The 25003-nt window shown below is 41.8% G+C and overlaps 2 protein-coding genes across 6 annotated transcripts; one reads left to right on the top strand and one right to left on the bottom strand.

The window, feature by feature from the left end:
• Nucleotides 1-1410: 1410 nt before the first annotated feature.
• On the bottom strand, nucleotides 1411-7020 carry upk2 (uroplakin 2). Its single transcript, XM_090186071.1, has 6 exons — nucleotides 6893-7020; nucleotides 3095-3251; nucleotides 2550-2693; nucleotides 2156-2297; nucleotides 1993-2051; nucleotides 1411-1838 (listed from the first exon to the last, which is right to left on the bottom strand). The coding sequence occupies exons 1-6, from the start codon at nucleotides 7016-7018 to the stop codon at nucleotides 1696-1698; spliced, it is 771 nt and encodes a 256-aa protein (XP_090042197.1). The 5' UTR covers nucleotides 7019-7020; the 3' UTR covers nucleotides 1411-1695.
• On the top strand, nucleotides 6365-23803 carry ncf1 (neutrophil cytosolic factor 1). Of its 5 annotated transcripts, XM_021617659.3 has the most exons (14): nucleotides 6365-6544; nucleotides 6913-7149; nucleotides 7240-7281; nucleotides 11607-11710; nucleotides 11992-12072; nucleotides 12213-12288; nucleotides 14567-14732; nucleotides 15523-15581; nucleotides 15741-15863; nucleotides 16238-16345; nucleotides 16971-17088; nucleotides 17272-17385; nucleotides 17553-17728; nucleotides 23257-23803. In XM_021617659.3, exons 2-14 carry the CDS (start codon nucleotides 7038-7040, stop codon nucleotides 23400-23402), a joined length of 1425 nt encoding a protein of 474 aa, XP_021473334.2. In that variant the 5' UTR covers nucleotides 6365-6544; nucleotides 6913-7037; the 3' UTR covers nucleotides 23403-23803. The 5 variants fall into 5 exon arrangements, with proteins under 5 accessions (XP_021473334.2, XP_090042195.1, XP_090042193.1 ...); XM_090186069.1 differs by lacking the exons at nucleotides 11607-11710; nucleotides 11992-12072; nucleotides 12213-12288; ... (6 more) ...; nucleotides 17553-17728; nucleotides 23257-23803 and adding exons at nucleotides 7472-7747; nucleotides 7787-8633; XM_090186067.1 differs by lacking the exons at nucleotides 11607-11710; nucleotides 11992-12072; nucleotides 12213-12288; ... (6 more) ...; nucleotides 17553-17728; nucleotides 23257-23803 and adding an exon at nucleotides 7472-11287.
• The last annotated feature ends 1200 nt before the right edge of the window (nucleotides 23804-25003 follow it).

Genomic DNA, 25003 nt, shown 5'->3' with positions numbered 1-25003 from the left:
TGGAAGCCATAGGAACTGCAATATGGGCCCTAATAAATCAGGTTTCCCATAGAAAAACATTGGAAAGCACAATGACCTCAAAAACTGCCCCCAAAACTGCCCCCTATACTGAAGAAGTTTAATCTGTTTTCTATTTATTAAACTGTGTGAGATATTAAACTGTGTGTGTTCCACATAACACCCTTTACAGATGAAGCAGTGGAGAACAGTGATAGGATCTTTACTGAGATGATCCACTCCATTGAGAGAAGGTGCTCTGAGGTGAAGGAGCTGATCAGACCCCAGGAGAGGGCAGCAGTGAGTGGGTCTGAAGGACGCCAGGAGCGACTGAAACAGGAGGTTGCTGAGCTGGGGAGCAGAGGCGCTGAGCTGGAGCAGCTCTCACACACAGAGGATCACATCCACTTCCTCCAGATTGTCCAGTGTCTCATTGCCCAGCTGGACTCTAAGGGTGTACATAGCCCCTCCTGTTGCCCACGTCTATGGTTCAAGGATGTGACAAGGAGTGTGTCTGAGTTGAAGGAGAGACTGGAGAAAATCATCTGTCAGGAAGAGGTGGAGAAGATACCTTCTAAACCCAATGCCTGGCCCACTACTCAACCCCTAGCCACAGCAGCTTGCCCCCCTGCGCAGCCCCTAGCCCAGCTCCAACCTCAGCAGAGTACCCAGCTTGACCCACACTCCATGTCCTTGGTCTTGACTCTGTGGACGTCACTATGAGCAGCAATCAGTACAAGAATCTGAAGGTGACCCTGTACAAATCAGATACAGACACCTGCTTTGGATTTAGACTCTTAAGCCGAACTAACCTATTAGAACCTATGGTAATGAGGAGATGAGGTGCCATAATGAGGAGATGAGGTGGTGACAGTGAACAACGTGCCAGTGGGATATTACGATTTGTTTGAGCTCCAAGATGTGCTTGAAAGGGCTGATCATTGTGGTCTGCTGACCCTGACCGTGTGGAGAAAGGACTAGATAGCAAGTCCTGCAGTCTGTAGTCTCCACCTAGTCTGGATCTATACTCTGACTCCTTTGACTATGTGAGAGCGCCTGCTCAGTGCACTTCGCAAGGCGATAGAGTTGAACAAGGGCTCGGATATGACAAATCATAAGAATTTGAAAATGTGTTCATTTTTATCAAAAGTTTTACAATGCTAAGAAGTTGATGTAGGCTGACTAATTATGTTTGTTGCTATTAATAATAATGAAATGTAACATTGGAATGTTGTTTAATTTTTATTTCCACATATATATATATATAATTTGTCAAAACTAAGCGGCGCAGTAAAACAAAAACATTTCATATTCAACATGTGAATGGTGTTATAATAATCCATCAGCCTTGGGAATTTATGACAATCAATTAACAATTAAGTGGGATTCTTGGTATGATTAACAAAAATACAATTCACTTTTCAAACCATTTTAATTCAGTCATACTCCAAATAAGCTAACACCATAGACAGCAGTTGAAACTGCATTAAACACTATAATGCAAGGTTTTAAATGTACTATAAAGTTCTGGAAACAGATTCTTCATAGAATATTGTTCAAAGGTACTGTATCATTAAATAATGTGCAGTGTGCGTGTTTGCATATGAAGTGTTTGTATATGCGTGTTTGCATATGAAGTATAAATGTATCCATATCAAATCTATTGTAAATGTGAAATTCAGACTTTAGAGATGTGTTTTAATCCCCACCAAGGGAATGGGCAACAGTGACAATGAGGGCTACCAGCAAAATGAACATGGAAACAGACAGTATGACAGTGATGACCACCATGGCTCCACTGCGTGCTGGCAGGCCAGAGTCTATTTGGTTGGGGTCTTTGACTGAAATAAAGAGCATACAAAAACTATGTTTCAGGTTTTGTTTACTTGCAACTGGAGTCAGAAACCTGTATGTGACGGTGGTGAATATAGACTCCAGATATAAAGGTTAGTAGAATGACATAGAAAGACAATGGGTCCTACTGTCTTCAAATACCTTGTCTTGTAGAGACCTCCAGAATGTTGCTCTTCTCTGCCCCTACCACATACTGAAGCCTTGAAATAAATAGAACAGCTATTTAATTGTGGTCAAAAATCTTGAGGAAAAAAAAGATAAATACAGGACGATGAAAATGTAAGGGGAAAATAGCTCTATCTACCTGTATGTTGAGCCAGTGGTGAGATTTGTCACTTGATAACCCAGGTTTCTGCTGGTAGTGAACTGGCCATTATTTTCGATGTTTGAGATGATGTCCCTTCTGAACCGACAGGGGAGCACTTTGAATATATTGACCAAAGTTTCTGTGGAAGGAGACATTCGTACCCCGGTACTATAAATATTACTAATGACAATGATGAAAAAATATCACTGGTTTAGTATTTTCGAAATGACCATTGTTACCATTGTCTATTGTTACCAAAATAATATTTGGAAACCAAAATAATATTTGGAAACCAAAATAATTGGTTTTAGCAATTGAATGGAGAGTTATGCAAGATTCCTCCCATAATCACATTTTTATTAGGAGACAAAAGGCCAAAAGGAACACTCACTACTCTCGTTGGTGTCAGTGTTGTTGTACTCCAAAGTCACACTCTGTGTTGCCAAAGCACATGGAGGCAGGCTCAAAAGTAAAGAGTCAGCAAACCTGCCTGTTACAACTCCATCTGACTCTTTCAGAAGGCTCACTTGGAATTCTAGAGTAAGCAACAATTTGGAAAAGGAATAACCACATGTTATGAATAATGAATCATCAGTGTTGCTTAAAACACTTCTCAAAAGATACAGTAATGCACTGTTTTTTTTCAAATGTTTAAGATGAGGATATGTTCGATCAAATTCTGACTTTGTATGTTACAATTTCTAGGTCAGAAAGGTTTTGACAAACTGAGTATTCAATCTTATAGAAATGTAAATGTCTCAGTGCTGGAGATGTCACAACAGACCCTGGTTCAATTCCAGGCTATATCATAAAAGGCTGTGATGGGGCAGTGCACAATTGGCCCAGTGTCGTTAGGGTTTAATAAGAATTTGTTTTTCACTGACTTGCCTAGTTAAATAAAGGTTAATTAAAAAAAAGATCAAAATCATAACATACCTGCATTTGAAAGGGTGAAAAGCATTCCAAAGAAGATGAACATTGTCCTCATTGCCGTGCTGAACAGGTGAGACTCGTGTGAACGCAACATTATATGGAATGGGAGCGCTGGAATAACTAGAATTGACCTGGACATCCGCGAATCAGGGACAAGGTGCTGCCTGGGAACAATAGAGGGAAACCAGTTTGACCAGGTTTATCTGTGTACTGTCACAACTATTGTTTATCCTATCGTGTTTTCTTCAGTCTTATATATAGTATAGTCCACAGGAGGTTGGTGGCACCTTAATTGGGGAGTTCATGGTAATGGCTGGAGTGGAATGGTATCAAAAACATCAAACACATGGTTTCCATGTGTTTGATGCCATTCCATTGACTCCAATTCAGTCATTATTATGAGCCGTCCTCCCCTCAGCAGCCTCCACTGGTATAGTCAGGTACTAATGAAGGGCCAATGGCTCCTGCCTTATTCCTATTAGATGAAGGTCTAGCCATTTTGTGAGATGATACAATTTAAAGTCCTCCTGACTTCACTACATTGATGAGGGAATTTTGATGGCCCCCGCTTATGGCCATCAACCGTGTCCGAAGGCTGCAGGCATGAGCAACTTTCAGGAGTGAACCGTGCAGACATGGGATCTTCTGTTGAATCTGACAATTAATCTTGATGTTTGTACAGTCGTCACAAATAAAACTGTGAAGGACCTCGGCTTTACGCTGGACCCTGATCTCTCTTTTGACGAACATATAGAGACTGTTTCAAGGACAGCTTTTTTTCCATCTACGTAACATTGCAAAAATCAGAAACTTTCTGTCCAAAAATGACGCAGGAAAATGAATCCATGCTTTTGTCACTTCTAGGTTAGACTACTGCAATGCTCTACTTTCCAGCTACCCGGATAAAGCACTAAATAAACTTTGGCTAGTGCTAAACATGGCTCCTAGAATCTTGACTAGAACCCAAAAATTTGATCATATTACTCCAGTGCTGGCCTCTCTACACTGGCTTCTTGTCAAGACAAGGGCTGATTTCAAGGTTTTACTGCTAACCTACAAAGCATTACATGGGCTTGCTCCAGCCTATCTTTCCGATTTGGTCCTGCCGTACATAGCTACACGTACGCTAAGGTCACAAGACTCAGGCCTCCTAATTGTCCCTAGAATTTCTAAGCAAACAGCTGGAGGCAGGGCTTTCTCCTATAGAGCTCCATTTTTATGGAATGGTCTGCCTACCCATGTGAGAGACGCAGACGCGGTCTCAACATTTAAGTCTTTATTGAAGACTCATCTCTTCAGTAGGTGCTATGATTGAGTGTAGTCACGGAAAGGCACTGGAGCAAAGTGAACGGAAAGGCACTGGAGCAACGAACCGCCTTGCTGTCTCTGCCTGGCCGGTTCCCCTCTCTCCACTGGGATTCTCTGCCTCTAACCCTATTACAGGGGCTGAGTCACTGGCTTACTGGTGCTCTACCATGCCGTCCCTAGGAGGGGTGTGTCACTTGAGTGGGTTGAGTCACTGACGTGGTCTTCCTGTCTGGGTTGGAGCCCCTCCTTGGGTTGCGCCGTGGCGGAGATCTTTGTGGGCTATACTCTGCCTTTTCTCAGGATGGTAAGTTGGTGGTTGAAGATATCCCTCTAGTGGTGTGGGAGCTGTGCTTTGGCAAAGTGGGTGGGGTTATATTCTGACTGTTAGGCCCTGTCCGGGGGTTTTCATCGGATGGGGCCACAGTGTCTTCTGACCCCTCCTGTCTCAGCCGCCAGTATTTATGCTGCAGTAGTTTATGTGTCGGGGGGCTAGGGTCAGTCTGTTATATCTGCAGTATTTCTCCTGTCTTATCCGGTGTCCTGTGTGAATTTAAGTATGCTCTCTCTAATTCTTTCTTTCTCTCTCTCTGAGAATCTGAGCCCTAGGACCATGCCTCAGGACTACCTGGCATGATGACTCCTTGCTATCCCCAGTCCACCTAGCCGTGCTGCTGCTCCAGTTTCAACTGTTCTGCCTGCGGCTATGGAACCCTGACCTGTTCACCGGACATGCTACCTGTCCCAGACCTGCTGTTTTCAACTCGCTAGAGACAGCAGGAGTGGTAGAGATACTCTGAATGATCGGCTATGAAAAGCCAACTGACATTTACTCCTGAGGTGCTGACTTGCTGCACCCTCGACAACTACTGTGATTATTATTATTTGACCATGCTGGTCATTTATGAACATTTGAACATCTTGGCCATGTTCTGTTATAATCTCCACCTGGCACAGCCAGAAGAGGACTGGCCACCCCTCATAGCCTGGTTCCTCTCTAGGTTTCTTCCTAGGTTCTGGCCTTTCTAGGGAGTTTTTCTTAGCCTCCGTGCATCTACACCTGCATTGCTTGCTGTTTGGGGTTTTAGGCTGGGTTTCTGTACAGCAGTTTGAGATATCAGCTGATGCAAGAAGGGCTTTATAAATACATTTGATTTGATGCTTGATCCAACATGTTAGCCCAACACATACTGTACATTTCTGAAATCCTCAAGATGTTTCCTAATCAAACAAAAAACGAATGTGGCATCTTTCTAGAGCTCCGACTTTCCGACCTGGAGATCGCTGACATGATTTGACCTTGTTTTTTTATTTTTAAATCCCAGTTGTCTTGAAAGCACCATTAGTAACAATAGTTTAGATTCTCTTGTCAGACCAATAATTAAAAGTGTCAGGACATAGTCATGGGACATAGGGGTGCTGAGGGTCCTGCAGCACCCCTAAAATAATTATTCACAAAAGTAGTGTGCTGGGCCCTTACTAGTCCTGTATTAGCAGACCGATATAGCTGTCTGTAGGGCACACAAAAAAACACCCTCAAACATCTTCCCGTGGCTATTCATCAGGATGAATCTGTCCCAGTTTATATGATGTCCCACTCTTGCCGAATTCACGCTATAGCGACCTTAAACTAACTCCTAGTAACCTTGTAAAGTGGTTTGGTTATCTTGGCAAAAGACCTACTGTTGAGCCAGTAACAAGGGGGCTCAGTCGGTCCCTGAGGTTGCTTCAAGACGTTCACAAAAATTGTAGTAAAATATCCTTTCATTTTGGGTTATGATGGGGTTAGGTTAGTTGAACTAAGCACCGCAGTCATGGTTTAATATTCAATCAATGGGTAGGCCTATATTATACAACACATGTTTATGCTCTTAAAAGTTTGACTGCCGTTAGCAAGTAATGATTTATTTAAGTTTCAATAATATTATCAGGACTTTTATTTTGACGTTCAGAAGAACATTTCGGACCGGAAGTCCTCCAACCAACACAGATACGGAAGCGGAATGTGCGGGTTTATGGAGCGTGTTGGTTGATGTTTGGGGTCTATTTAGACGTGCAATTGATAACTCAAAGGTGTACCTAATTTTAATTTAATGTTGGTGAAACACGTTCACCTAGCTATTATGCAAAACCCCGACAATGTATTATGTGAGTAACTAGGCAACCTGGCTAAATGAAACAACAAAAGGACAGTTTAGCTAAACATGTGTTGTTAACGTACTGCTACAGACAGTGATTTTCAAGGAATCAATCCCAAGCCCTTTAGGTACTTGTGGAGATCTGAGTTGGTATAGTTTGGGCAACAATTCCACCTGGCATATTAGAGCAAGATGAAACTTGTTAGCTAGCTGACATATTACATCGATCCAATCCACACAGAAGCAATGCTAGGCGTAGCTGTAGGGGTTAGCTCGCTAACTAGGTAACGTTAGCTGGCGCAGAAATTATTATCGAAGCTAATGATCAGACTAGCATAATTTGCACACAGAGTGAGACATGCCTTGTTTGATTTTCAGACCAGGTCAACTCCTGTGGTCCTGACAGCCACGGTCCAGCCCAGGGCGTACTGACGAAATAATCTTTGACACTAGTGGACTGTTGCAAAATCCAAAGGGGGTGCATTGAGGCTCATGCCCTTAACATGGGGACTGTGAGGCCGGAAGACTGCCCCCAAACAGAATCAACAAACATGACTGTCAAACAAGTGGAAACTATTGAACCAGTGCATGATGGGTTTATCGTCATATTTCCACGTAAGTGACAGTTTTGAGAAAAACACTGCTGTATATTTTTCAACTCTTAGTTACTTTGTCCAGTCAGTTGATGTGTTCCATTTCTACTAGCTGTGGAGGTTGGAGACACGGTTGGAGACACGGCCACTTTTGGTAAGTTACTACTGAGTGTTTCGTCATCTATTGTTGTGCCACATCAAGGCTGTGTTTATTCCAGAAACCAATAGTTGGACAACTTTGTGTATAGGTGTAGCCTATCAGTGGGTGCCAGGCTCCATTTTTGCATGAGGTTGTTTACACTTTGTCCAGTTAATTTGAACACAACCTTGTACTTCTTACACAGGAGAACACCTATCCAATATTTACATGGGGGATTATGCCTCAGCATCAATTGACTACATACAAGAGATTTCTGAAGAAGTTTCTGAAGCAAAAGAGTTAATATCTGATTGTGGAAAGTATTCTGTTCAGTCAAATGACTTGGAACCACAACAGGAAGAACAGACTGGAGAGGGCCCTTACTCAGACGGAAAGACTTCTTCTCAGTTTGTGGCACGGGGAAATTGTGGACGAGGGAGATGTTGTCCAAATGAGCCTCCTGGCACTGGACGAGGAAGAGGTCGTCCAAATGAGCCTCCTGGCACTGGACGAGGAAGAGGTCGTCCAAATGGGCCTCCCGGCCCTCATCCGTGCATAAACTGTCCAATGACTTTCACTCAGTTGGCACACTTGAGGGCCCACGAGAGAACACACACTGGGGAGAGGCCTTATGACTGCTCTGAGTGTGGGAAGCGGTTCACTCAGATAGCTCACCTAAAAGTACACCAGAGAATCCATACCGGTGAGAAGCCATACAGCTGCTCTACGTGTGGTAAAAGGTTTGCTCAATTGGCATCCTTGCAAGTTCACCAAAGACGGCACACCGGAGAGAAACCTTTCCAGTGCAATCAATGTGACTCCAGTTTCTCTCAGTTAGCAAACTTACTAGCTCATAAGGCTAAACATATTGGCGGAGTGCCTTACCCGTGCTCTGACTGTGGGAAGGTTTTCTCTACTGCAGGGAGTCTGAAGGTGCACCAGAGAGTACACACTGGTGACAAACCTTTCCAGTGCGGTGTCTGTTGTAAATGTTTTACTCAATTAGGAAACTTGAAAGCTCACATAAAAAGACATGAAAGAAAGGGGGAGACTTTGGCTCAGTCTGACTGAGAAAGGAGGTGTAGAAATCCTGAAAATACACCAGTAGAAAATACTAGACAGATACTTAAAAGCTTGTGTGGACAGAGGTCTGAATTAGGACACCTAAATTATGTCAATACAAAAACATAAGGGGTCCCTTTAAATACTTGTGCGTCGTTTCTACATTTATTTGTAGATCATTTTGGATTGCAACAGTAACACAACTGATTAAGTCATCTTGTATCAGCAATTTGCTGCATTACCAAGTCTGCATTCTCTAAATGTAATACAAATAGATTTTTAAATAAATTCCACTTCGAATACCAGTATTGAAATATTTATTGGAGGCAAGATTGGACAGATCTTTGGAGAACCAGAACACGGCATAGTCCGTTATTGGAAAGATTAGAGAAGACATCAAGAAAAAGGTTTGCAGTTTATTTTAGCAGCAGTGGAGCTCACGGTGATGTTGTTGGAGTGATGTTGGATGGCCACCAGGCGGCTCTTGTCGCTCAGGTCAAAGGGAATCCTAAGGCCCCAGAGCAGTGACAGGGACACTGCATTGTCTTAAGTTAGATATGGCTCCTGGAGACACTTGTCACATTAGAATAACACCATCTGACAGAAGACAATGTGTTAAAGGGTTCTAATTAATTTTCTGCACTTCAATATTCACACCTCAATTTATAGACCCCTCAAACTCAACTCTGGACCTCGAAGTCAGTGCTCCCCCCCCCACCCCCCCGGACGTGAAAATACTGCCCCGTCACCAAGAAGTTAAGAAGCAGTGCGGCTTGGTTGGGTTTCGGCGGACGCATGACACTCGACCTTCGTCTCTCCCGAGCCCGTACTGGAGTTGTAGTGATGAGACAAGACTGGGGGGTTGGGACTGTCTGTTTTTTCCCCCGCCACACTTTTATTTGATTGATTGAAATAAGGTCACTGGTTAGTAAGGAACTCCCCTCAGCTGGTTGTCTATGTTTTAATTCAAAGGAAAAAACAAAAACTAGCAGATACTAGGCCCTCCATGGAATGCGTTTGACACCGCTATTTTAGGTCAGAGAGAGCAGGTGTTCCTAATGTTTTGTACACAGTGTAGATTAGATGTTTCACATTTTAGTTTTAACTCTAAACTGGCACACCTGATTCAATTAGTCAACTAATCATCAAGACTTTGCGTAATTGCATCAGGTGTTTAGGGTTAAAACCAAAATGTTAAACGTCTCTGGGGGGGCCCAAAGAGAGTATTGGGAAACCCTGGATTAGACCAGGGATGGGCAACTCCAGTCCTCGGGGGCCTGATTGTTGTCACACTTTTGCCCTAGCTAACACACCTGACTCCAATAATCAACTAATCATGCTCTTTAGTTTAGAATGCAATTAGTTTAATCAAATGTGTTTGCTTGGCATTTGGAAAAAGTGACACCATTCCGGTCCACGAGGACTGGAATTGCCCATCCCTGGATTAGACAATATATTCAATGATATAGAGCAGTGGTTCCTAAACTTTTTATAGTCCCGTACCCCTTCAAACATTCAACCTCCTGCTGCGTACCCCCTCTAGCACCAGGGTCAGCGCACTCTCAAACTTAGTTTTTTGCCATCATTGTAAGCCTGCCACACACACACTATACAATATATTTATTAAACATAAGAATGAGTGAGAGTTTGTCACAACCCGGCTCGTGGGAAGTGACAGAGCTCTTATAGGACCAGTCACACATAATATAATAAACAATAATTCTGCTCTTTTATTTATCCATCTTACATATAAAACTTTATTTGTTAATTGAAACAACTGCTGTTTGGTTTGTCTTTTGTGCGTTGTGGACTGCCGTGACTAATTCATAGTGGTAATGTGTCACAGGTAACCCATGGGTCATAGGGGTTGGGGATGGCTTGGCAATTTACTTTACAATGTGGTCATCACAGGAATGCAAAAAGGAATGAGGTTGCATGATGGTTTTTATTTTTTTCTTCATCCATTTTGGTTCACCAGCTAGTAATCTGTTATTTGTCATTGTTATTTTGTTGTTGTCCTCGTGGGTACCGTAAATCCCCCAAAGTCTCGGAAAGGATAGTAAAAACAAGGGACATTTTCCCTCTTGGGGACATTTCCCACATCCCCATGAGAACAAAGGCTATTTTAAACTTAGGTTTACAGTTAGTGTTATGGGGTTAGGGAAAAATATGATTTTTGAATGGAAATCAATTTTAGGTCCCAACTAGGACAGTAAAACATATGCTGTTTTTGTACCTTTCTTTTGAAGTTACCATTCTGCTGCATCCTGTGTAAACCGTTTTTGGTTACAGTTACTCTCTACAGAATCCAGCCTAGGCTATCATTAACAGAACAATAAAACTATTATTGGAAAGAGGAAGCACACACAGCCAATATGAATTTGTTCGGGTTTCTAAACCGTTTTTTGTTCCTTTTTACCAAATTATGAAACTTTTTGAAATCACAAACCTTGCTGATGCTCAGTGTTGTAAAAGTCCCGGTGAAACCCAACATTTGTGGCAGCAAGGTTGCTGTGAACAACACTGAGGAAAATAGAAGTAAAGTATGTGCTACTATGACCCTCTGATTCATTCATCCTTGTTATATCTTCCTCTGCATTTGGTTCAATGATCTGAATTGGATTCCCCCCCTAGCCTCTCCTATGGCTATGATCTATGGATGCTGTATTAACTGTTATTTTTAGATTGAATGTTGTTTTAACATTGATCAGAAGCACATGTATTTGTTTAGCTCCAAGAGTCAGTCACCCCTCTGTATACACTTGCCATGTTTCTATATCATGAAAATCCTTGTTAGTGTTAAATGTATGTACATTACCCCGATAAGTGATGCATATAACTTAATTTATACTGAGTAGATCTATAACAACAACAATATCTTCAGAGATCTGATCTGTTTATGTCTTTGAATCAACATTTATTATCTCTGTGAGATAAATCAATAAAAGCTGTTGTGAAATGCACTGTATTCTTGACTATAACAGCTTTATAACTTAACTGAAGTATATTTGAGATGATGGCCTTGAATGAACTCTGAAATCTCACGCATGACGCATAGAAAAAAAAATACTGACATTATGAATTGACCCAATGAACTCATGGATGATGGCAATAAATAGGATCTGTGCAATAAAGGTTATTACCGTTTCTCAGTAAAAGACCAGAGTGATAGCTACGTGAGGATCCCAAGGTATCTGTTGAGGGACGCCCTCCTACAGGGGGTGGCTGCTTTCTGAGCTCACTCTGTTGCTATAAAGCCATCTTCCCTTTTCACCCAGCACTCTTGATTATCACTCTTCTGCATCTCACAATGGAGGAAATCTATGTCAGGCATGTGGAGTTGCTGGGCTTTGAGAAACGCTTCTTCCCCAGCCAGCACTATGTGAGTTTGAGACTACCATTGTTGACCAAAATACACAGTGGTTCATTGCAGGTTCATGCAATACTTGTGGTTGTTTCACAGACACAGATTAAGCCTGGTCATCGACTAAAAAAGAATGCTCAATGGAGATTCTCAAAAGAGAATGCTTAAAAATATTTAATGACCAGGTATATTTGTTAACATTAAATTGCTTTGATTACATTTTTCATTCAGCAAAAGTAATTTCTGATGAGCATTTGATTGGAGTTCTTCACTTATGTTTTTGACTACTTTCTCTGAAGGTCTACATGCTGATGGTGAAATGGAATGACCTGTCTGAGAAGTTGATCTATAGAGGGTATCCGGAGATCTACACCTTTCACGTGAGTAGCTGCCTCACACAACTTAATAATCTGAAGGCAAAAAGTAGGAAAGATGGACAGCTGTGTAAATGCTTTTGAATGCCTGCCTTCCTACTACCCCCACTAATCTGCAGTCAGTTGATAATGTGTCTGGGTTATAGAAATCCTTGAAGGAGATGTTCCCCATTGAGGCGGGTGACATCAATAAGAAAGACAGGATCATCCCTGAACTACCAGGTGAGGACATGTATCTGCTCTACGGCTTACCCCTCCACCATGAAAGCTGATGTGTGGTTAGCGTTCTGGCACTGGTTGCCTGCAGGTTATGAAGTTGTGTGAGGCAGCTACACACGTGAAAGGTGTAGATCTCCGGATACCCTCTATAGATCAACTTCTCAGACAGGTCATTCCATTTCACCATCAGCATGTGGATGAGGTGAGTTTCCACCTTACTATGTCAAGCACTTTGAGCACCTAGGTGGAAAATCATGGTTAAAGAAAGTATTGATGTCTCGGCAATTTACTATAGAAGTGATGTTGTAATCCTAGTGTCCTTTGAGTGATTCCTCACGAAACCCAGGCAAAAAAATTATAATTTTCACAATGTAATCCATAGAATAGGGATTTGGAGAAAGGTTTGTTAACATGTATTTGACATTTGTATCTAAAAGCATATGAGAAATAAATGATCAACGTTGGCATATTTATGACATCATTGGCCTTACCCAGGCCTCATTTAAGATTCCCTAGTGTTTCATAAGTAGGTGCTACAAGGCAAACATTGGTGTCATATGAAGTTTTACTGCTTGCTCTGTAATATAAGTAGTATTTCAATAAAAAAATATATAAATATTGACAAATATTAACAATTTTGGGGGGAATGAGTTTTCAATATATTGTTGAAAATGATACTATGCCAATATCTCTGTGAAAAATGGGCCATAACTTTAAAACTAGCAGAGATCCCACTCTGGAACTTTGATATGCCCGTATGTTATGTTCAACAATATATTGACAGATTCGCCAAACAAAATGTTTTATATTTTCAATATTCCTGTTTTATATTTTAATATTCATACATTTATTTAAAAATACAAAAACTTACTGTAATCAAAATGCTACTCATGTTACAGAGCAAGTGTGGTAAAGCTTCATATGACACCCATTTTTGTTTTGTAGCATTATGTAGTCTTAAAGGAGGCCTGGGTAAGGCCAAAATGTCATAAATATGCCAACTTTGATTAAGGTTTATTAATTATTTCTGTGTTATGCTTTTAGAATCTAATGTCAAATATATGTCAACAATCCTTCCTCCAAAAGGACTGTTCTATGGGTTACATTTTGTGAAGATCCCCAAAATCATGGTCCTTTTTTATTTGGGTTTTATGAGGAATCACTTCTTTGCCTTTTTGCTTCATTTGAAAACATAAAAAAATATACAGGTAAGTGATGAATGCACTTGGGTGAACAGACAAAAAATAGGTAGCGTGTTTGTGTTTTTTCTCAGTCAATGCTTTGTGTAAGGAAACACCTGCTGCTGCAATCCAGATGTGACAAATGTACTTCTTGTTTTTTCAACAATTCTAACCAGTAAACCATAACTAATTCTAAATTAAATCATGGTTCTGGGTTGGATCTAATAGTGCGAGTCGGCTTGGTTGGTTTTAGTCAATACCTCCCTGCTGCAAATGTCACTCGCTCATAGTACGGCCCCTCCCCCGCCTGCTAGAGCGGCACCTCTCTCCATCCTCTCACGCTTTATCAGCTCCAGTTAATAAAAGAGCTTGAATTAATTTTCTGCTGCTTCCCACATTTGGATCAGACTGGGTCTAGATCTGACCAGGTCTATACGGAACGGGTCTCGTTGTCCTTGCGTCTGTTTGGAACGGATCTGTATTTACATGATTTATTTATGCATGTAGGATCTGGGTGGGAAAGCCCCAGGTCCATTTTGGACCGTGAAGACCTCTACTTTACACTTAAAAACGGATGGGTAGTGATTATGTATGTTTAACACAGGCATATTACATATTTTACACTTTGGATTTTATCAAACATTTTCATTTCTCCCTAAAGGCAGCATGTTTTTAATTCGAAGGCTGTGACCACTTGTGATCCAAACCATATTATTTAGCACGAAAACAAAACTAACTAACACTAACTAACTGACTTTCCCTCAACAGGGCTCAAGTGGTTATTAAGGTTGTGTTGATGCAACATGGGAAAGCAGAAGTTGCAGACAAACCTGATAAATTGCAGACAAACCGCATGAGATTTGCTTGGAACTTCTGCTTCCCCGTGTTGCATCAACACAACGTTAAACTTGAGCCCTGTTGAGGGAAAGTCCTTATGTTAGTTTTGTTTTCGTGCTAAATAATGTTTTTCACAGATAAACATGTAACATCTACATCCACCACTGTATTCAGTTTTGAATATTCCATTAGAAGGAATTGAGGATCTCTGTTTTCTCCCTTTCCTTTGGTCCCTCATTCCCTTTGGTCCCTCCTTTCCTCAGCGCCAAAGTGGTTGGACAACCAAAAGAGCACAGAGACCAGGCAGAGCACTCTGGCTGAATATTGCAGTTCTCTCATCAACCTGCCCCCCAAGATCTCCCGCAGCCAGCTGGTACGCAGCCTCTTCAAGGTCCGACCGGAGGACGAGAACCCACCCGCTCAACACCCGTCAGTACAACTACAAGCAGTCTCACTACACTGTAGCTACATTCTGCTTCTCTACCCTTCTCCATACATTTACATTTTAGTCGCCACTCTTATTCAGAGCGAATTACAGTAGTGCATACATTTTAATACTTTTTTGTACTGGTCCCCCGTGGGAATCAAACCCACAAACCTGGCACTGCAAGCGCCATGCTCTACCAACTGAGCTACACGAGAAATATGTACACAATATGTAAACATGTATTATGGATTTAAAAATAATTGACTGGTATGAGGAATATGGTGGCAACTCCCTCCAGCCATGTATGAACCAATCCATTGCTTTTAAATGCATGCGGAGGAGTGAACCAGAGGAGGCTGGTGGACAGAGCTATATGAGGATGGGCTAATTGTAATAACTGGAATGGAATAGCATCAAACACATTTACATCGAGCCGGTCCTCCTATAGCTCCTCCCACCAGCTTTCCTTTGAATTAAACATTGTACACCGTTCTGTCATACTGAACACACCCCTGGAGAAGGGTAAGGAGTTGGAACGCAGCCTGGTTCATTTCAGGAAGATGTTCCCTTCCCTCTTCTCTCATTCACCCCCTTCCCAGATCTGATAGGACTGGATGGGTGAAAAGCAATATGGCGGAAACTCAGTGGAGTTATTGCTTACGCCTACCCTGTTGTATCAGATCCATGAATGGAAATGAACTAGGGAAGTGGAAAGCTTCCTGGAATGAAATTCAGTCTGTATTACTTTTTACTTCTGGATTGATAAGTGAGTTCTCAATGTTTCCTATGTAGTTTAAAAAGAAATGAGACCTTTGTGGTGTCCAATGACAAGACGAGAGACAACACTTCTGGTAAGAGCCTGTCTCTTGTCTTTACCCTTTTTATTAACCCACTAATAGACACACTTTTCTAGCCAAACTTGAGGGAATATGGGCTCTCGTGTGCTATAGTCCTGCTATAAAGAGATCTACCGTAAAAATTTAAGAGTGTAATTTTTGTCGTCTGTTCAGAGATCTCTGGCCCCATCATATTGGAAAGCTACAGGGTGATTGCTGACTACAGCCACACCTCCAAGTATGAGATCACCCTGTATATTGGAGACTTGGTGGAGATTGTGGAGAAAAGCCCAAATGGTGAGTGTCGACCCAAAGAATGGGCCCAGTCAAGAGCAAAGCCATCTGAAAATGTAGTTGTTGTAATATCAGGGTGTTGTATTCAGTGTACACTAGATGACAGCACCAAGCATGAACCATGAACATTTTGCATGAAATGATAGGCACAAAAGTGTGCATTTGACAATGTGCACTGAATGCAACATACATGGTGATCCCTAAGGTGATCAACCTATTGCTGCTCCTGGGTGATGTTCAATAGGCACAAAACAGAAGACAACAGACTGAAACAGGGAGAGAGTATCTGGACCTACCCCCAAAAACGTTTAACATTGCATTCCCTACTGAACATGACCTTAGTGTTCACTTGACCTTTGACCCCTCTACCATGGCAGGTTGGTGGTTCTGCCAGTGTGATACCAAGCGGGGCTGGGTGCCCGCCTCTTACCTAGAGCCCCTGGATGGACCAGAGGAGTCGGAAGAAGCCGATCCCAACTACGCAGGCAAGTCTCCCCACTTGCCAGGGCTCCAGCTAAAATAAGAGCCAGGGAGGATAATGGTGTCACTAGTGATGGGGGGGGGATCGATAGTTACATATCGGGATATTATTTTTGACGATACATCGTACAGTTTTGACAATATCACAATATTATTTTTGCGCTAGTTGGCTGTACCTGCACTTTTATTTCCGTGATTGAGCAAAACTTATTTTCTCATGGCTCTCTCTTGTTCCTCTGCAGCAGACTTATGGTGACAATATGTTTGGAATATCGAATCGCAATGAAATCTCAGTATTGAATCACAATACATATAGAATTGTGAGAATCTCAATACATATTGTATCTGCACCTAAGTATCGTGGTAATAGCTTATCATGAGGTCCCTGGCAATTACCAGCCTTACTATCTACATTTTAGTCATTTACATTTGTATCTAATATCTGTTGATTCGTGATACTGTTTTCAGTGAGGTCTCAGGAGATTTGTTAAGTTTTGTGTTCGCAGTGTACATAGTATAATATCACCTTTATCCGAAACAAACTTTAAGAAGTTAGGGAAGTCTTTCCTCTAGGTGGTAGACAAGCGTTGACTTCGAGCTCATAATTCCAATGTGTGTTTGTCCCCACAGGAGAACTCTACATAACCACCAAAGCCTACAAGGCAGCACAAGATGATGAGCTGACTCTTGAGACGGGGGAAACTATTGAGGTCATTCACAAGCTCCTGGATGGATGGTGGGTGGTCAGGTATGTAGGCTGATTCTGTACTCTTCTACTCTTCTCTCTATCTATTTGTCTCTATGAAAGTCAGTCCACAGTCAGGCAGCTGTTTGGATCAGTAGTAACTTACAGATTTTCTACTGTTGTATCATGTAGCCACAAACACACAGTGTTTCTAAGTGCTTGTTGGGTGCATATTGTCTTGGATAGGAAAGGAGAGGAGACGGGACACTTCCCCTCAATGTTTCTCTACAGAACTGGAGAGAAGAAGGAGATGGTGTCGGAAGAGCTTGTGATGAGAAGACAGACACCCCCACCCAGACGGTAGGACTACAAACTTCAGGAAATGACTTCCTCTATGGATAAAGAAAGTTATGAGAGCATAAAAACTCAAAGACGAGTCCATAGTCTTTCCTCTATTGATACTTCTCTTTTTAACGTTTTCTTTTAACTTCTCATTTCCTCTTTACACATTTCCTTTTGGCTTTCAGTTCAACAATCCGCAATGCACAAAGTATTCACAGCAAAGGGCGCCAGCGCATCAGCCAGGACACGTACCGCAGGAACAGTCGCCGCTTCCTGCAGCAGAAGGGTGGCTGGCCCAATCAGCCCAGGAAGACGTCCAAGGCCTCCACACAGTCCCCGCTGCAGGACTGGAATAACAGAGGTATACCTAGGGTTGCAAAGGGAGGGTATATTACTGAAAACTTTCCAAGTTTACCAGTAAACTACTAGAATTTTGGTATCAGTTCAAGGATTTTATGTCATTTATAACAAGACATCTAGTGGCCCTTTTGGGTACTTCAAATTATCACAGGTGTCTAATAATCTCTGTCCCTCTGTGTGCCTTTATCACATGCAAAATATATTAAATAATTGAATAAGATTTAAAAATAGAATGACAAAGTTGTAAAACATTATCCTAAATAAAAAAACATCAACATAGTCAATAGCAGAGGGTTTCAGCATGAAACACTAAACAAAAATATAAACGCAACATGTTAAGTGTTGGTCCAGTATTTCGTGAGCTAAAATAAAACATCCCAGAAATGTTGCATATGCACGAAAAGCTTATTTCTGTCAAAATGTGTGCATAAATGTGTTTACATCCCTGTTAGTGAGCATACATCTCCTTTGCCAAGATAATCTATTCACCTGACTGGTGTGGCATATCAAGTAGCAGATTGAAGAGCATGATCATTACACAGGTGCACCTTGTGCTGGGGACAAAAGGCCACTCTAACATGTGCAGTTGTCACACATCACAATGCCACAGATGAGGCCGGATCAGTCACTTGAAATAAATTAGGCCCTAATCTATGGATTTCACATGACTGGGCAGGGGCGCAGCCATCGAAGGGTCTAGGAGGGCAAAGGCCCACCCACTGGAGAGCCAGGCCCAGCCAGTCAGAATTAATTTTTCCCCACAAAAGGGCTTTATCAGTTTCATCAGGGTCTCAGACGATCCCACAGGTGAAGAAGCCAGATGTGGAGGTCCTGGGCTGGCATGATTACACATGGTCTGCTGTTGTGAGGCTGGTTGGATGTACTGCTGAATTCTCTTAAACAACGTTGGAGGCGGATTATGGTAGAGAAATTAACATGAAATTCCCTGGCAACAGCTCTGCTGGACATTCCTGCAGTCAGCATGTCAACTGCACGTGCCCTTAACTTGAGAAATCCGTGACATTGTGTTGTATGGCAAAACTGTACATTTAGAGTGGTCTTTTATTGTCCCCAGGACAAGGTGCACCTGTGTGATGATCATGCTGTTTAAATCAGCTTCTTGATATGCCACACCTGTCAGGTGGATGGATTATATTGGCAAAGGACAAATGCTCACTAACAGGGATGTAAACAAATTTGAGAGAAATACACTTTTTGTGCATATGGAACAATTCTGGGATCTTTTTTTTTCAGCTCATGAAACATGGGACCTACGCTTTACATGTTGCGCTCATTTTTGTTCAGTATAGTCACTCCTTTACAGCTCAGCTGTAAGGAACTTTGTGACAACTGCTGATGTAAAAAGGGCTTTATAAAATAGATTTGATAGAGCTCAATCTAATAATCCCAAGTGTTTGAAAGATAGATACTACCCCGTCCGAGACCCTGCTTCAAACAGTATCGGCAATGGCTTGCTCCCGGAGATGTACACTGAGTATACCAAACATTAGGAACACCTTCCTAATACTGAGTTGCACCTATCCCCCGCCCTTTTGCCTTCAAAACAGCCTCAATTCGTCGGGGCATGGACTCTACAGGGTGCCGACAGCGTTCCACAGGAATGCTGGCCATGTTGACTCCAAGGCTTCCCACAGTTATGTCAAGCTGGCTGGATGTCCTTTGGTTGGTGGACCGTTCTTGATACACATGGGAAACTGTTGTGTGAGTTCTTAACACAAGAATCTGGCACCTACTACCATACCCTGTTCATAGGCACTAAAAGATGTTGTCTTGCCCAATCACCCTCTGAATGGCACACATACACAATCCATGTCTCAATTATCTCAAGGCTTAAAAATCCTCCTTTACCTTGTCTCCTTCCCTTCATCTACTTTGATTGAAGTGGACTTAACAAGTGACATCAATAAGGGATCATAGCTTTCAACTGAAATGACCTGGTCAGTCTATGTCATGGAAAGAGCAGGTGTTCTTGTTGTTTTGTATACTCTGTGTGTATTGCAGTCTCCATAAAAGTAGCAATGCGTATGCCCTGACCACCTGAGGATTTAGCTTTTCCTGTGTTTTGAGGGGTGCAAATTCTACTCACTTAAATATCACTGGATTGATTGCTTTCATTTTACTCTTGCGACTGTGTCCTACTCTTGCGTGTCATATACTTTTTTCCCACTAACTTTATGACCGCAGAAATGTTTGTAATGACCAGTCACACACTCCGGTTATGGCTGAAATGCATCTAAAGGGACACATCCACGGTTTTCTATCCTCATTGAAAACAGTTTAACTTTACCTGAATTCAAGAAATAATGAGTTGATTTTTGGAGGTGATGTTATAACCGGATTATAGCTCCCATCCAAATGACATGATGAGAATATATATATATATATATATATATATATATATTCATGTCATAGTAACCAGTCAACTCCATTACACTCAAAAGTTACTTAAACATCAGCCAGTGAAGGCTAGCCATCGTTAGCTATGCCATCAGTCTATCTTAATGAGTGTTAGCATGCGAACAGCATACCCTGCTCACAATAATTATTATTTCTAAGGGTTATGCAGTGGGTTAACAATATCAGTCAAATAATTTTGTATTGGATATTTCAAACAACATTCCCAGCTAATGAGAAAACAGTCATGGTATTTAGTTTAAGATAATTAACTAGATTGAACAAATGATGTTGGGCTAATTTGCCAACAGCAGATATTTACATCCGTACTCCAGTGGACCCCATGTGAACGCCACGCTGTGTATCCCTATAAGAACTCCAACTCTTAGTCGGGTACTTAACGTACTGTCTCGACACTTATATTACAAAAAATAGATGAAAGATAACTTTATTTTGGTGAGTGTTCATTTTTTGTGCAGTTGAAAAAAGTTAATTACAGTTGAAATGTTAACAAATTAGATGTGCTGAAATGAAAGCCACTTCCGTAAAATTGAACACTCAGATTATAGTGATATTATCTCTGACCCCGTAAACACTGTAAAGGATGTATAGATAGGTACAGTATAACCTAGAACAAGTTTGTTGAGTTTAAATTGGGTGTATCCTTCTCTTTAAACAATTATTGTTGAATTATGCAAGCGAATGTGACAACAGTAATGAATAATTAATGAGGCAGTCTAGACTAGCCATACTCTACAGGTATATACTCTACAGGTATACTCTACAGGTAGACCACGGTCCACATCCGGACCCATTAAGGGGTCAATACAGACTGTGGGTCCTGAATAATTTTCTAGAAATAAAAAAACTTTTTGTTTTGGGGAACTCAGTCAGGCTTTCAACTTACTGCTGTTGAGAGTTGTAATAGTAGAATGTACAAGGTGAAATTTCAAAATTTGGTAGTGCATGGACAGTTTTCCTCTTATGTCATTCGCTGTCAGTATTTATTACCTGTCAGAAATGTCCAGTTGATCAACTACTAGCCCATGTTAGCTAGATAGGTAAATATCTAACCAGATATCTAAATCTTCTATATATATTGGCCAGATGCCCAAGGGCCCCCATTGATTTTGTTGAGTCACTCGGGTATCTTATGAACACATATTGATTTGAGTCACTCGGGTATCTTATAACACATTGATTTGAGTCACTCCGGTATCTTATGAACACACATTGTGAACAGTTTGGGGTTGCGAGGTAGGAGTGTATTACTACTACGCCGATAAATTACAATATCCATTCGGATCTTTGCCACCTAGGAAATTGGTGTGATGGGACCTTCTCAAATAAACTCAGCAAAAAAAGAAACGTCCCTTTTTCAGGACCCTGTCTTTCAAAGATAATTCGTAAAAATCCAAATAACTTCACAGATCTTCATTGTAAAGAGTTGAAATACTGTTTTCCATGCTCGTTCAATGAACCATAAACAAATAATGAACATGCACCTGTGGAACGGTTGTTAGGACACTAAGAGCTTACAAACGGTAGGCAATTAAGGTCACAGTTATGAAAACTTAGGACACTAAAAGAGACCTTTCGCCTGACTCTAAAAAACACCAAATGTAAGATGCCCAGGGTCCCTGCTCATCTGCAGATGTGGCCATGTCTGCACTGTGAGACGCCTAAGACGGCACTACAGGGAGAAAGGACGGACAGCTGATCGTCCTCGCAGTGGCAGACCACGTGTAACAACACCAGCACAGGATCGGTACATCTGAACATCACACCTGTGGGACAGGTACAGGATGGCAACAACAACTGCCCGAGTTACACCAGGAATGCACAATCCCTCCATCAGTGCTCAGACTGTCCGCAATAGGCTGAGAGAGGCTGAACTGAGGGCTTGTAGGCCTGTTGTAAGGCAGGTCCGCAACAGCGTCACCTATGGGCACAAACCCACCGCCTCTGAACCATACAGGACAGGCAAAAAGTGCTCTTCACTGACGAGTCGCGGTTTTGTCTCACCAGGGGTGATGGTCGCATTCGCGTTTATCGTCAAAAGAATGAGCATGACACTGAGGCATGTAATCTGGAGCGGGATCGATTTGGAGGTGGAGGGTCCATCATGGTCTTGGGCGGTGTTTCACAGCATCATCGGACTGAGCTTGTTGTCATTGCAGGCAATCTCAACGCTGTGCGTTACAGTGAAGACATCCTCTTCCCTCGTGGTAACCTTCCTGCAGGCTCATCCTGACATGACCCTCCAGCATGACAATGCCACCAGCCATACTGCTTGTACTGTTTCAGGATTTCCTGCAAGACAGGAATGTCAGTATTCTGCCATGGCCAGCGAAGAGCCCAGCTCTCAATCCCATTGAGCACATCTGGAAATTGTTGGATCTGAGGGTGGAGACCATTTCCTCATGGAAATTTCCGGAAACTTGCAGGTGCCTTGGTGGAAGAGTGGAGTAACATCTCACAGAAAGAACTGGCAAACCTGGTGCAGTTCATGAGGAGATGCACTGCAGTACTTAATGCAGCTGGTGGTCACTCCAGATACTGTTACTTTTGATTTTGACCCCCCCCCCCCTTTGTTCAGTGACACATGTCTGTGGAACTTGTTCAGTTTATGTCTGTTGTTTAATCTTGTTATGTTCATACAAACATTTACACATGTTAAGTTTGCTGAAAAGAAACGCAGTTGACAGTTAGAGGACATTTCTTTATTTGCTGAGTTTAATACCCCTAGAATTCCAAATTTCTTCTCAGAATATTTAAAACTACCTCATACTAAGAAAATGTATATATGCGTGCATTATAAGACAAAGTGAAATGTTACAATTAATTGAATACCTGAATTCCTACATGCCTGATCTTCATAAATTATTTGTCTCTCCCAGTACAATGTCTTGTGTGCTATTCAGTCAATATCTGATGGATTAAAACAATTCTAAAAGTTTGGAGTCTCTTCATCCAATGTCCAACTGTTAGATTGATCAGAATTGTATTTACATTATTTAGATGACCGTGGCTAATAAAAGGCCTTCATAATTCCCTAACCTCTATAGATTTACTTTCATTAATTTAGGCCTGGTTTATTGTGTTGTTTTTCAGACAACATGCCAAAGACAGCGGGCTCTAGTCCAGGGGGTGAGCTGAAAGGGGCTCCCATCATCCCCCCTCGGCCCAGTCCTGAACTCATCATGGAGCGCTGTACAGAGAACACCCGCAAGAAAGTCAGTGTCCGCAAATCGAGCTAAGCTTTAAACTGTGTGGATCTGGACTCCTGTCAGCAATGCAATCAGAGATGGGTTAATGCGCATTACAAGCTAAACAGCCGATAAAGCCAACCATGTGTGCAATAGAGGGCATTTTACATTTTGTTCTAAATGTTACCACTTAGCACTAGCTAACTGCTTATGGAGAAAGTAAAACAATCGTGAAAAGTGAATGTATGTATAAAAGCAAAGGTGTATTTGTTTTTCTAGGGTCATTTTTCTTATTGTTACTTTTAGTATTGCAATGTTTTTAATGTTTTTTGATAGTGTGTGGTTGTTAAATGTGTTTGACGCAGTATGCGGTTTTTGGAACATAAGATTAGTTATTTATTTGTTGAATTTAGCCATTTGTAACCTACAAAATAAATAATATATTCAGAAAATGTTCTGCAGTCTGCATTTTTATCTTCTCTGCTCATGCTCCTTGTGTGTGTGTGTGTGTGTGTGTGTGTATGAATGATTCCAGCTTGGTCGCTCCGACGGGATGTAGCATAGTACACATTTTTTGGGGTACCTCAAATTCATGGTATGGTTACTTAAGACAGAATGTTAAGACGGAAACTAAAGTAGGGAGGTGGGTCCGGGAGGATGGGTGTTAGAATCACACTGGGACTAACTTTAGTCGAACCACAAGTATAACATCTTGCAACTATACTGAACAAAAATATACACACAACCTGTAAAGTGTTGGTACCATGTTTCATGAGCTGAAATAAAAGATCACAAATGTTCCATACGCACAAAAAGGACAAATACTCCTGTAAGGTTTGGCATATCAAGAAGCTGATTAAACAGCATGATCATTACACAGGTGCACCTTTGTACTGGGGACAATAAAAGGACAATCTAAAGTGTGCAGTTTTGTCACAACACAATGCCCCAGATGTCTCAATTTTTTGGGGGTGGGATATTCAATTGCGATCTTGTCTCATTGCTGCAACTCCACCACTGGCTCGGGAGAGGCTATGGTCGAGTCATGCGTCCTCCAAAACATAACCCGCCTAACCGCGCTTCTTAACACCCGCCCTATCCCGGACAACATGGGACCAACGACTGGTTGTGACACAGCCTGGGATCGAACCCGGGTCTGTAGTGATGCCTCAAGCATTGCCATGAAGTGCCTACGCCATTCGGGAGGCCCAGATGTCTCAAATTTTAAAGGAGTGTGCAATTGGCATGCTGACTGCAGGAATGTCCACCGGAGCTGTTGCCAAAGAATGTAATGTTAATTTCTCTACCATAAGCCGCCTTCAATGTTTATGAGAATTTGTCAGTACGTCCAACCGGCCTCACAATCACAGACTACGTAACCAGCCCTAGATCTCCACTTCCTGCTTCTTCACCTGCGGGATCGTCTGAGACCAGCCACCCGGACAGCTGATAAAACTAAAGGGTATTTCTGTCTGTAATAAAGCCCTTTTGTGGGGAAAAATTCCTTCTGATTGGCTGGGCCTGGCTCCCAAGTGGTTCCTAATGAATTTATTTAAATTGACTGATTTCCTTATATGAATTGTAACTCAGTAAAATCTTTGAAATTCTTGCATGTCGAACCCTTATGCCAACTCTAACCTATGATGCAAACG

This window comes from Oncorhynchus mykiss, chromosome 10 (genome assembly GCF_057628025.1).
Source record: "Oncorhynchus mykiss isolate SJ-2025 chromosome 10, ASM5762802v1, whole genome shotgun sequence".
NCBI classification, from domain to species: Eukaryota; Metazoa; Chordata; class Actinopteri; order Salmoniformes; family Salmonidae; genus Oncorhynchus; species Oncorhynchus mykiss.
The sequence above is the reverse complement of the archived record's forward strand: the minus strand, read 5'-3'. Positions and strand labels throughout refer to the sequence as shown.

Bases quoted from the DNA above. Each gene is read 5' to 3' on its own strand.
- upk2 (XM_090186071.1), bottom strand. From the start codon at position 7,018: ATGCACCCCCTTTGGATTTTGCAACAGTCCACTAGTGTCAAAGATTAT. The intron at 3,252-6,892 runs GTCTCACTCTGT...GTTCCCAGGCAG, and splicing joins CTGAAAATCAAACAAGGCAT to CACCTTGTCCCTGATTCGCG. The intron at 2,298-2,549 runs GTGAGTGTTCCT...CTCCTTCCACAG, and splicing joins CACTGACACCAACGAGAGTA to AAACTTTGGTCAATATATTC.
- ncf1 (XM_021617659.3), top strand. From the start codon at position 7,038: ATGGGGACTGTGAGGCCGGAAGACTGCCCCCAAACAGAATCAACAAAC. The intron at 11,711-11,991 runs GTGAGTTTGAGA...CTTTCTCTGAAG, and splicing joins TCTTCCCCAGCCAGCACTAT to GTCTACATGCTGATGGTGAA. The intron at 16,346-16,970 runs GCAAGTCTCCCC...TTGTCCCCACAG, and splicing joins AGCCGATCCCAACTACGCAG to GAGAACTCTACATAACCACC.